At 59.1% G+C, this 11,734-nt stretch overlaps 1 protein-coding gene across 1 annotated transcript in view; it reads right to left on the bottom strand.

Annotated features, from left to right (window-relative positions):
* Nucleotides 1-11,734, bottom strand: part of FBN3 (fibrillin 3) — a 60,840-nt gene that overhangs the window by 38,744 nt on the left and 10,362 nt on the right. The window contains exons 13-29 of the mRNA XM_012641227.1: nt 10,731-10,853; nt 10,305-10,580; nt 9,979-10,032; nt 8,339-8,464; nt 8,131-8,256; nt 6,112-6,231; nt 5,866-6,003; nt 5,701-5,751; nt 5,332-5,457; nt 4,477-4,701; nt 4,148-4,273; nt 3,574-3,702; nt 2,673-2,798; nt 2,027-2,152; nt 1,747-1,869; nt 1,395-1,520; nt 256-381 (exon numbers count right to left, since the gene is read on the bottom strand). Of these exons, the coding sequence (XP_012496681.1) occupies nt 256-381; nt 1,395-1,520; nt 1,747-1,869; nt 2,027-2,152; nt 2,673-2,798; nt 3,574-3,702; nt 4,148-4,273; nt 4,477-4,701; nt 5,332-5,457; nt 5,701-5,751; nt 5,866-6,003; nt 6,112-6,231; nt 8,131-8,256; nt 8,339-8,464; nt 9,979-10,032; nt 10,305-10,580; nt 10,731-10,853 (2,247 nt within the window). The remainder of the gene's footprint in view (nt 1-255; nt 382-1,394; nt 1,521-1,746; nt 1,870-2,026; nt 2,153-2,672; nt 2,799-3,573; nt 3,703-4,147; nt 4,274-4,476; nt 4,702-5,331; nt 5,458-5,700; nt 5,752-5,865; nt 6,004-6,111; nt 6,232-8,130; nt 8,257-8,338; nt 8,465-9,978; nt 10,033-10,304; nt 10,581-10,730; nt 10,854-11,734) is intronic.

Below are 11,734 nucleotides of genomic sequence, written 5' to 3'. Positions count from 1 at the left end.
GTAGAGATGGGGTCTTGCTATATTGTCCAGGCTGGTCTTGAACTCCTGGCCTCAAGTGATCCTCCTGCCTCGGCCTCCCAAAGTGCTGGGATTTTAGGTGCGAGCCACCACACCTGGCCCTGTTTTTGCTTTAACATGAGACCCCGTCGGTGGGAATGTGTAAGAATGAATTCTGGCCAGCTCTGTACTCCACTAGCTGGCACACCGGGGGCCCACCAGGGTCCCCCGTGCCTGCACCTCTGACCACTGGCTCACCGGAGCAGCCCGTGGCTCCCTTCCTGACGACGTATCCCAGCCGGCAGTGGCACACAAAAGAGCCCTTCGTGTTCTCGCAGTTCCCATGGAGGCAGATGTGGGGGTTCAGGTCACATTCGTTCATGTCTGTAGGGGCAGAGGGCGTGAGGCCTCAGGGCTGGGTGCTGGGGTGATGGGAGAGGAAATGGGGCAGAATGGGAGGGAGAGATACGACACTCCTGAGTGTCCTGCCAGGCGGGTCCCCTTTGCGCATCTCCAGTGGGGGGGTGGGGAACTCCCTCTGGTTCCAGGGCTGGGCTGCCAGGAGTGTTCTGTGAACATCTCCCGGTGCATATTCCAAGGAGCACACCGGGTGTGTATTTCCAAAAGGATTTTATGGTCAAATACATTCAGGGAATGCAGGCTTCAAGAAAGTTGACCAGGTTTTCCTCCTGCAGGACTTGTCAGAGCCTTTATGCCAATGTGCATAGTGGATCTGCTATAGGGGTATGGAGTAGACGGAATTCCCTAAACGTATTTGGGAACTTGCTCGCAAGTTTCTTTTTTGGAGACCCCTGAGACTTCTGTGAGCAGGAACACTTTAAGTTCCACTGGGCTGCACAAGACTTCCTGGTCGGGAGTTACACTGTTACTTCCTGCAAATTCCCCACGCTGGCCTCGGCTCTGCCCTGATAGGGGACCCAGTATACTGCTCCTCTCCAGGCTCCGAGACGACCTGTAGCCAAGGAAGGACAGTGATCGCCACCCAAACCTCCCAGGGGTTCTAAGTCTCTTTCCCGCCTTGTTCAGCCTTCTCTGCAAAAAACCCTTTGTCTTTGGTGATCTCAAAGCGCAGCCCTTGGAACAGGACACGACCCCGTCACAGGTCCTGGGGACACAGTGAGGACTCAACAAATAGAATTCGAAAGAACATGCTCAGGGTGCTCTGCTTCTACCGATGAGACCCGTGGGCTTGGGAGAGTGGGCTCGGGGTCCCGGGGACCCCTGAGCAGAATATTCCCCGAGGCTACAAAGCCTCATCTTCTCTTTCCTGCGTGTGGCGGGGATGGGACCTGGGTTTGCCACGCCCAGGTCCTTACGGAAGACGTGGGATGTGGATGCCGACGCCGCCTTCCACCCCCACGGTCCCCGCTTCTCACCGACACACGTCCTCACGTCTGGCGTGGCCGTGAAGCCGTCGTAGCACAGGCAGCGGTGACCTCCCGGAATGTTGGTGCACTGGCCCCCGTCACAGACGTTGGGGTTCTCGGCGCACTCATCCACGTCTGGGGAAGCAGGCAGGGGGAGGTGGGCTGCAGGTGGGCAGGGGTGAAGGGAGAGCCCCGGGGTCCCTCCTATAAGGTCAGCAGCCTGCCTGGGGCCAGACCCGCATGCCAGGGAGGAGGTGCCTCGGGTCTGGCTGGCTTCGCCTGGATGCCGGCTTGGGGCCGGGCCGACGCCTTCTCCTCCTCGCCCTCCATCCCAGGCAGGGGAGGGGCTGTGCCCACCCACCTGCACACGCCCTCCCGTCGGGCATCAGTGAGTAGCCCCTTCCGCAGCTGCACCGGTAGCTGCCCTGGGTGTTAACGCAGTGCGCGTCACATCCACCGTTCCGGACGCCGCACTCGTTGATGTCTGCAGCGGGCAGGGCAGACAGGGAGGGGCTGGGACGGGCAGCGGCCGCTCTGGGGACAGGAGCAGAGCGGGGTCTCTAGGCGCGGGCAGGAGGGACTGCCACTGCGGTCAGGGCTGCCATGGGTGCCTAAGGGCTGGCAGACGGGCACAGTCTCACCCACGCAGCCCTGGTGGTTCGGCGTGGCCTGGAAGCCGGCGTCGCAGGAGCAGTGGAAGACACCAATGACGTTGACGCACTGGCCATGGGGACACAGGCCGTCACTCAGGGAGCACTCGTCGATGTCTGTGGGGGGAGCGCAAGGCTGGTGGGGTGGAGGCCCAGGAGAAGGAACGGCCTGTGCCCCATCTGCCGTCTGCGTGACCGCGAGTCGCAGTCAGACACACACGCGTGCCAAAGAGCTCACGCCGCCGGCATGGGTACGCCCCTTGCACGCCCTCACACCCACTCACCTGCAAACACCAGGCACCCGACACACACTCGCACCCCGCTGCAAACAGACCCACTCACAAACACACCCTCGCACCCACTCGCATGCACGCACCCTTGTGCAGACACACATTCACGGGTACACACACGTGCACGCTCCCACAGACACACAAATACGCCCGCCATCCTACACATGCAACCACTCACACACACACGCTGACACACGTTTGCACACTCACACACAGGTACGGTCTCAGAGAGACAAAGACACACGCTCATCCCGTCATTTATACAATTCACGTTCACCAAAACAGACACGCGCTCACTCACATTAACACACACGGGCTCACACTCACACACCCGGTTGCACACTCACCCTCACAGGCAGTGCCTTCGGCCGTCAGCTCGTGTCCAGGGGGACACTGGCACTTGTAGCTCCCGTCCGTGTTGGTGCAGGTGCCTCCCCGGCAGAGCAGCGGGTCCCTCGAACACTCATCCACGTCTGAACACGCGTGTGGGAAGAGAGGGCAGGTGTGACACACCTGGACACACCAGGAAGCCAAGGCTCAGCCCCGCCAGGCATGGGGCAGCCCCGCCACCTACCTCATCATCCCCAGCCACATACGTCTCCTTCGCTCCCTCCCTCAGGCGCACCCCAGGGCCTTTGCACATGCTGTTCTTTCTCCAGGGTGTAATTTCAGCCTCTCTTCACCCTGTCTACTGCTCCTCTTCCCAGCCACACAGAATGGGACACATCCCCCCTGGGGCCACATCCTCATCAGACCATATGGCCCTTTCAAGCCCTTCTTGACAGTGGCGATTTTGCATTTCTTTGGGAATTAATGTCCACCTAGGCCATGAACTCCAAGAAAACGGTGACCCAGGCTCAATTTCCCTGCAGTGCGGCATCGCAGGAGATGCACTTGAAAAGTTCCTCAAATGAATAAAAAAGTGAAAAATGGGGACGAGAGGCCTCTTAATTAGCTGTGTTTCCCAGGCCTCTCTGCAGGGTCCTGTCCTCTTTCCTCTTGTCACGCTGCTAACCCTAACCCTAACCCTAGGCTGCTGCGCCCTCCCCGGGAGACCTCGCCCACCCGCAGTGTGCCGGCCACTCCTAGATCTCTGTCCCTGGACTCTGTCCTGAGGAGGACGCCCAGTGGCACCCAGACTCGCCGCGTCTCAGTCGGTCTGCAGCCCCTCCGCCCACGTCTGCACGGCGACAGCCCCACCCTCCCTGCCCTCCACGCCCGCCCTGCCCGTGGCCTGCAGCCGCCGACCCATGCAGTTCTTCATGAGCATGAAGCCGCTCTCGAAGCCGGGGAAGCACTCGCACTCGAAGCTGCCCGGGGTGTTGACGCAGGCGCCCTGGCCGCAGAGGTCAGGGGAGATGCGGCACTCGTCGATGTCTGTGGGGAGAGGGCGTGGAGGCCAGGGGGGACGTATGTGCAGCACAAGGGGGCACAGGCCGAGGGGTCCCTGCCTGTGGGCATGAGGGGGGCACAGACCAAGGGCTGCGGGACGCGGTGGGGTCTCCAGGTCTGCAGACACGAGGGGCTGCACAGAAGCCCTGAGATGCTCAACAGAGCCGGGGACGTAGAGGGACCTCAACTGAACACCAAAAGCAGGGAATTTCCTCATAGCCTGGAGGCCCCTGGAGGTCGCCTTTGCTAGCCCCTCCTTTTGCAGTCGGGATCCCTGCGGCCCAGAGAGGGCAGTGACCTGCCCTAGGTCACACAGCACACAGGCAGACGCAAGAGGTGCCTAAAGAATTTGGCTTGTCTCCATCTCTGATTTGAGACCCCATCCCTGCAAGCGTTGCTGCGTCTCCAAGAGGCGGAGGGAGGCGCCTACCTGTGCAGTTCCTTTCCTGGGCGTCCAGGGCGAAGCCCCCCGCGCAGGAGCAGCGGAAGCTGCCCACCACGTTGCGGCAGGTGCCGTGTGCGCACAGGCTGGGGAACGCCTTGCACTCGTTCACATCTGGGGCGCAGAGGCATAAATTGGCGTCAAACCACCCTGACATCCCGAAGCTCGGAAGTCACAAATCAAGCCCTCCCTGGGTTCTCAGTTCCAGAATTTTCCCATGTCCCCAGTGTTCCAACCCATGTCCCCCCTCTAGCCTGTGCTGTGTCGTGTCCCGCCCTGTCCTTCCAGGGGCCCCGTCCTCTTCCCCAAAACCGCACCTTTATAGAACGGCTGGCCAGACAGGAAGTCCCGGCTGGCAAAACCTAGACCCTGGGGACACAGGCTGGTGAACTCCGGGGACTCCGGCTCCGGGCAGGACTCGCACTCAGCTCCCCACGCGGCCCCAACGGAGCAGCAGCAGACGTCCATCCGGTACTTGCCAGGCAGAGGGGCCCCACAATCGTCCTCGTCCCATTGCAGGAAACACGGCTCCAACCTCATGTCTGCGCAAAGGAACAGTCACCAGGTCCCACCCTTGCCACACTGTGCCCGCTGCAAGACAGTGTCCCACTCAGTAACTCCCATGTGACACCTTCTTCCCGATATAGACGGATGGGCAGTGACTTCTTCACACTAAAATTCACTATCATCCCACTGAAACACCTCAATAATAGTAACTTTTTTTTTTTTGAGACAGAGTCTTGCCCTGTCCCCAGGCTGGAGTGCAGTGGCGTCATCATGGCTCACTGCAGCCTCCAACTCCTGGGCTCAAGGGATCCTCCTGCCTCAGCCTCCCGAGTAGCTAGGACTACAGGCATGCGCCACCATGCCTAGCATCTGCACAGGTGGGGCTTCGTCCTCACATCTAGAGAAGAAACAAACGTGGCAGATGTTATTTCACGAGATTTTACCATTTGCAATGAGACTCACACAGGGGAGCAGTTAAACTCTCGGGGAGCAATGAAGAGATGATTGTTTAAACTAAATGTCTTAAGACAGGCCAACTGGAGGTGGAGGGTCCCGCAGGAGGATCCTCTAAATCCCCCTGCTCCTAGCAGGGGTCTCTCGTCGTTGGGGCTGGAAGACACGAAGGAAGGGCAGGGGCCCTGTGCGTGGACCCCGCCCGGACTCACCCACACACAGCCGACCAGTGGCGTCCAGTGTGAGGCCCTCGGGACACTCGCAGCGGAAGGAACCGGCGGTGTTGAGGCAGTGGCCGTTGGGGCAGACCCCGGGGAAGGCCTCGCACTCGTCCACATCTGGGCAGTGGGAGGTAAGGAGGAGAGCTGCAGGGTCCCAGGAGCAGGGGGGCGCTGGCTGGCTACTCCCCTGGGGTTTCAGGGAGCCCAGATTGTCCTTGGGGAGGTGGGTGGGTGGGTAGCCAGTGTCCCTTCCAGGGGGAACTTCCTTTTTCATCTCAGAAGACTCCAGGGAGGAGCCCCTGGCACTCCCACGACGCGTCCCTGCCTGTGTGGGGGCTCAGGAGCGGGGCAGGGATTTACCTTCGCAGGTGAGACCCTTCGTGCGGGCGAAGCCACGGGCGCAGGCAGGGTCTGCGGTTGGGAGAGCAGGAGTGGAGAGAGAGGTCAGCTTGCCGAGCCGTCCCCAGCGGCGGGGGCACTGCCGCATTCACCCAGGGCTTCCACGGGCGAACAGGCAGACGGTACCGGTCTCGCAGCGCTCGCAGGGGCTCCCCCAGGCGGCCCCCAGGGTGGCGCAGCACTCGGCGCGCAGGGTGGCTCCCTGAAGGTTCACCTCACAGCGGCTGTCCTGGATCTTCAGCCAGCAGGTGCCTCTGGTGCCGTCTGCAGGGAGGGGGACGGGTCACCTGCCTCACCTGCCGGGCCCACACCTGTGCCCCAACTCACAGACTCCCAGCCTCTGGAAGTCGGTAGGGCTCGGGGGCCACTCACCTAGGCACGCAGTGCCAGAGGGCCCCAGCCGGCTGCCGGGGGCGCATTCGCAGGTGTAGGAGCCGGCCAGGTTCCGGCACACCCCGTTCATGCACGGGCTGGACAGGCACTCGTTGATGTCTGTGGGAACAGCCCCCCCACCGGGTCCTGAGCTTCAGGGAGAAGAGATTCACCTGGCCGGTGCCCCTCCTCTCCAAGGGGCTGCTGCAGCCTGTAGCGTGGGTGCACCCAGGTACATGCATGTGCAGAGAGCACAAGAATCAAATGTGCATGCAAGCAAGCATGTTCTCAAAGAGCCATGTGTGTGCACACTGCAAGAGACAGGAAAACCAAACTGTTTTTCCTACTCTCACCTTCAACAGAGTACAGAACACTTCAGCGAACGGATGCGTGGGTTTTTTTCCCACATGGACCAATTCTCTGACACCAGCTGGGTGTCCATGTATTTTTTTTTTAAAGAGACAGGGTTTTGCTCTGTCGCCCAGGTTGGAGTGCGGTGGTGCCATCGTAGCTCACTGCAGTCTCAAATTCCCAGGCTCAAGTGATCCTCCTGCCTCAGTCTCCCAAGTAGCTAGGACTACAGGTGCACACTGCTACCATGCCTGGCTAATTGTTAAAATTTTGTGGAGATGGGGTCTTGCTATGTTGCCCAGGCTGGTCTCAAACTCCTGGCCTCAAGCGATCCTCCTGCCTCAGCCTCCCACAGTGCTGGGATTACAGGTGTGAGCCCCTGTGTCCAGACTTATTTGCATTATTGGTAACTGTCGTATTATTATTTTTCCTGGTTTTTTCTTTCCAAGTATTTTCAATCTGAGGTTGGCTGAATCTGCAGACCTGGGACCCGAGCATGCGGAGGGCCGCCTGTGCATATTCTATGTTACAAATAGAAGTATCACAGCCTCCACACGTGAATGCTGATAGGCAGGTTCCATGAGCGTTCACGTCGGGAACCGTGACCCTCAAGGGGGTTGAGGCACAAGAGAGGACAAGAGTGAGACAGATGAGGAAACCCAGGTGTGGCGGGGGGGCGGCTGGGAGCAGGCAGCTGGGCCTCAGTGGCTGCAGAGAATGAGCACAATGGGATTTGAGAAGGACACATGGAGGGCACTGGTGTCACCGGAGGCAGAAGTCACACTGGGATGGGAGGGGATAGGCAGGCAGCCCGGATGCTCTGTGGGAATAAGGGCTGGGGAGAGGTCTCAGATGGGCTAGCGTGTGTGCAGTGGCTGGTGTGAGTGTAGACGTGTCTCAGTGCAAAGACGTTGCCACAAAGTGTGTGTGTGGGCGATGGCGGGTGTGTGCACCTGTGTGAGTGAGTGTGAGTGTACAAATGTGTGGAAGGGCGTGGGTGTGACCATGAGCCTAAGTGTGTGCGGGGCCCTGGGTACATGCTGCGTTTGAGTGCGTGTGCTTGTGAGTGTGTAGCGGCGTGGGAGTGGCTGGGCGTGTGTGCACGTTATGTGTGTGTGCCTTGAGTGAGCACAAGTGCGTGTAACTGAGTGTTGACAACGCGCACGTGTGTGGATGTATGAATGTGTGCGTAAGGGTGTGCCTTTGAGTGTGTGCAACCGTGTGTGGCTGTGAGCGCAAGTGTGGAAAGCATGGCTGTGTGAATGTGAGCATATGTGTGTCCCTGAGTGTGTGTGTGTGAACACAGGTGTACATGCAAGTATCTTCAAGCGTGTGACAGTCTGCATTTGCACAGCATCTGTCTGAACATATGTGTGTGCCTGTGTACGTGCACACCATGTGCAGCCTAAGTGGGTGTGTGTCTGTGTGCGCAATGCATGCAGCGTGTGTGCGCACACTGCATGCAGAACGCATGTCTGAGTATGTGCGTGCACGCCTGTGGATACACGCCACATGCAGCGTGTGCAAATATGTGTGTGTGGATACAGCATACATGTAAGAGTCTTTGAGCATGTATGCACCCATGTGTGTACACATCTCACTTAGCGTGTGCCCAAGCGTGTGTGTGCGTGTGTGTGTGTGTGTGTGCGCGCGCCCAGGACCCTGTACCTTCGCAGGTCTCCGTGTCCTGCCGGAAGCTGAAACCCTGAGGGCAGGAGCAGCTGTAGCTGCCGGGGCTGTTCCGACACCACCCGTTGTCACACAGAAGGCTGCGGAGGGCACACTCATCCACGTCTGCAGTGGGGGGTGGGAGAGAGGGGTGGGGCGTCTGCGGCGGGAGAGGCCACCTGCCCACCGCACCCACTGGCACGCTCACCTGCGCAAGTCTTGCCCTCGGCGCCTGCCTCGTAACCCAGGTTGCAGATGCAGCGGTAGCCGCCCCGAAGGTTCTCACACACGCCGTTGGCACAGACCTCAGGGTCAAGTGCACACTCGTCGATATCTACGGAAGGAGGATGGTGTCACCAGGGGTCTCTAGAAGTCAGATTGTCCCGGGCCAGAGCTCCAGCCCAGAGCTCGCCTCGTCTCCCTCTAAACCAGGGTGTCTCAGCCCGGACACCGCTGACATCTGGGGCTGGAGCACTCTCTGCCCTGGAGGCCTGTTCTGTGCGCTGCAGAATGTCGATGGCATCCCTGGCCTCCACCCACGAGATTCGAGTAGGACCCTCCTCCATGTTTCTCCAGAAATTGCCTGATGACCCTTGTGGGGCGGGGGGAGCAAACGCCCCCAGTTTGGAACCTGTGGAGTAGACGTCTGTATAGCGGCTCCGTCATAAAAATAAAAACAATCACAACTGCTAACATGACAGAGCGCTTGCGCCGAGCGCTGTTCTACATACATTAAATATACAAACTCGTTTAATCTTCACAGCGTGGCTGAAAGGGGTCCTACTGTTATCTCCGCTTTACAAAAAGTCAGAGACAGAGAGGGTAAGTAACTTGCCCAAGGGTTATTCAGTCAGGAGATAGTAGGGCCAGGATTTGAACTCGGGCAGCCTGGCTCCCGAATGTGCTTTTTCTGGGGAGTCAGGCGGCTGCCCCCCCCCGCCCCCCAATGACCCAGCAGTGGGTGGAAAACGTGGCTGTATCCCCAACTCCTTTTCTTTCTGCTCAGGGGAAGGGACGGGGCATGTGCGTGCAGGAGCCCACGCGCATGCGCACACGTTTCTCTATTGCATCAGCCAACAGGAGAAGAGAAACACACATGGTGAATTTCCTTTCCAGTTTCAGCTTTACAGATGAGGCGCTTGGGGCTGAGACCTGCTGGCCAGAGAGGTCCTGGCGGGGATTGCATGTTCCCGGTGGGGACTAGGAGACTCTCAAGGGAGGAAGGTTGCAGAGTGGATTCCACAAAAAACAGGGCTGAGGAGGGAAAGAAATCGGGGAGGAAGCCCTGCTTTATCTATGTCCACCACCTCTGTCTGCTACGGCTGTGATATGTCTCCCCGAAGTTCATATATTGAAATCCTAAACCTGAGGACCTCCAAACGTGACGTTCTTTGGAGACAGGGTCTTTACAGAGGTGATCAAGTTCAAACGAGGTCATCAGGGCATGCTCTAATCCAATATGACTGGAGTCTTTATAAAAAGGAGAAAGTTGGACATAGCTACACACGCAAACACACACACACACACACACACACACACGGGGAGATCGGGGTGATGCTTCCACACGCTAAGAAATGCCGAAGATTGCGGGCAACCACCGGAAGCGAGGGGGGAGGCCTGGAACAATGTCGCCCTGACGGCCCTGGAAAGGAACCAGCCCCCCCACACCTTGACCTGGGGCCTCTGGCTTCCAGGATCGGGAGAGAAGAATTTTCTGTGGTTGAAGCCGCCCAGTCTGGGGTGCTTTGTTACGGCAGCTCGAGCAGACTTGTACAGTTCCCAACCACCACTTGCCGACACCACGGCAGTGGCGTGCTACCCATTTGGGGGTGTTGGGGCCCCACTCACCGCGACCGTCCGCAGTGATGCCAACTCCACCGCTGCAGAGCGCCTGGAACTCGGCTGGGGACGGAGGGGCGTAGGGACGTGAGTCAGAGAGCTTGGCCGTTGCAGGATCTGAGCCATGGCCGGGGACACGGTCCCTGGGTCTTGAGCTAGAGTCTGGGACTACGGTGCGCCCCACCCACCCCGGGAGAGCAACTCCCTCTAGCCTCTTCCTGGGGAGGGCCCCCCAGCAGAGAGAAGCCCCCGCCCCATGAAATCCAAGACCCTCCCATCACAGGCGAGGGCTGAGGGAGGCGGGTCGGGTGGAGCCGCCGCAGCCAGATGCTCACCGGAGTTCTGGGCCGGACACGGCCGGCAGGGCTCCCCAAACCCGTGGTCAGGGCTGGCGCAGCAGCATTCGGATCTGGTGACAGTGCCGGGGAAGGGGCGGGCACAGGAGCTCTGCTCAAGGGCCCCGTAGCACGTGCTGCGCACGCGGGTGTCCACGCACACGCGGCCGTCCGCGCCCATCGTCAGCCCTCCCGGACACTGGCAGCGGAAGGAGCCCTCGGTGTTGGCGCAGTGGCCGTTCACGCAGATGCCCGGCGTCTGGCACTCGTCGATGTCTGCGGGGCCGCGGAGGCACTGAGATGGGTCCCCACCCCCTCCCCACCGCTCTCTCCATCCCTTCCCTTCTCCTCCTCTCTTCACCCCATCCCTCTCCTCATCCTCCCCCTCCAATCTCCCCCAACCCCGCCACTGTCCCTGGGCCTCACCCACGCAGTAGCGGCCACCAGGCGCCAGCAGGAAGCCAGGTTTGCAGAGGCACGTGAAGCTGCCATCTTCATTCAGGCACACGCCGTTGAGACACATGGTGCTGGTGGCGCACTCGTTGTGGTCTGGGGACACCCACCAGGGGAAGGCTGGGTGCAGGCAGTGAGGCCGGGTGCCAGGTCCACACTGGGACCCTCCCTCTCACTCCTCCGGGCCCCAGGGCTGAGCTCTGCACCCCAAGACCCCCTTCCTGGGGTGTGGGAGCCACACAAGCTGGGGTTGTCTGTGACTATGTTTGCTTATAAATGGTTAAAATGGCACATTTTGTATCATTTGCTTGTATGTTAGTCTGTCTGCTGGGATGCGAGCTCCCTGGGGCACAGCCAGGGCTGCCTTACTCAGATGTGTCTTCAGTCCTGGCATACAGTAGGTGCTCTATAAATATTTGCTCAAAGTTGAAGAAACGAGGTGGCGGTTGCACAACATTGGGAATCTACTTAATGCTACTGAATAGTTCATTTAAAAATGGTAAAAATTGGTCGGATACAGTGGCTCACACCTGTAATCCCAACCCTTTGGGAGGCTGAGGCTGGAGGATCGTTTGAGGCCAGGAGTTTGAGACCAGCCTGGGCAACATAGTAAGACCCCCATCTCTACAAAAATTTTTTTCAAATTAGCCAGATGTGGTGGTGCGAGCCTGTAGTCCCAGGTACTCAGGAGGCTGAGGTGGGAGGATCACTTGAACCCAGGAGTCTGAGGTTGCAGTGGGCTATGATGATGTCACTGCACTCCAGCCTGGGCAACAGAGTGAGACCCTGTCTCTTAAAAAATTTTTTTTAATTAAAAAGTAAATGGTTGGCTGGGCGCGGTGGCTCACGCCTGTAATCCTAGCACTATGGGAGGCCAAAGCGGGCGGATTGTTTGAGCTCAGGAGTTTGAGACCAGCCTGAGCAAGAGTGAGACCCCATCTCTACTAAAAAAAATAGAAAGAAATTATCCGGACAAC

The sequence above is a fragment of the Propithecus coquereli genome, unplaced genomic scaffold, assembly GCF_000956105.1.
Source record: "Propithecus coquereli isolate 6110/MARCELLA unplaced genomic scaffold, Pcoq_1.0 Scaffold164, whole genome shotgun sequence".
NCBI classification, from domain to species: Eukaryota; Metazoa; Chordata; class Mammalia; order Primates; family Indriidae; genus Propithecus; species Propithecus coquereli.
Note: the sequence above shows the minus strand (reverse complement) of the source record. Positions and strands in the feature narration are given on the sequence as shown.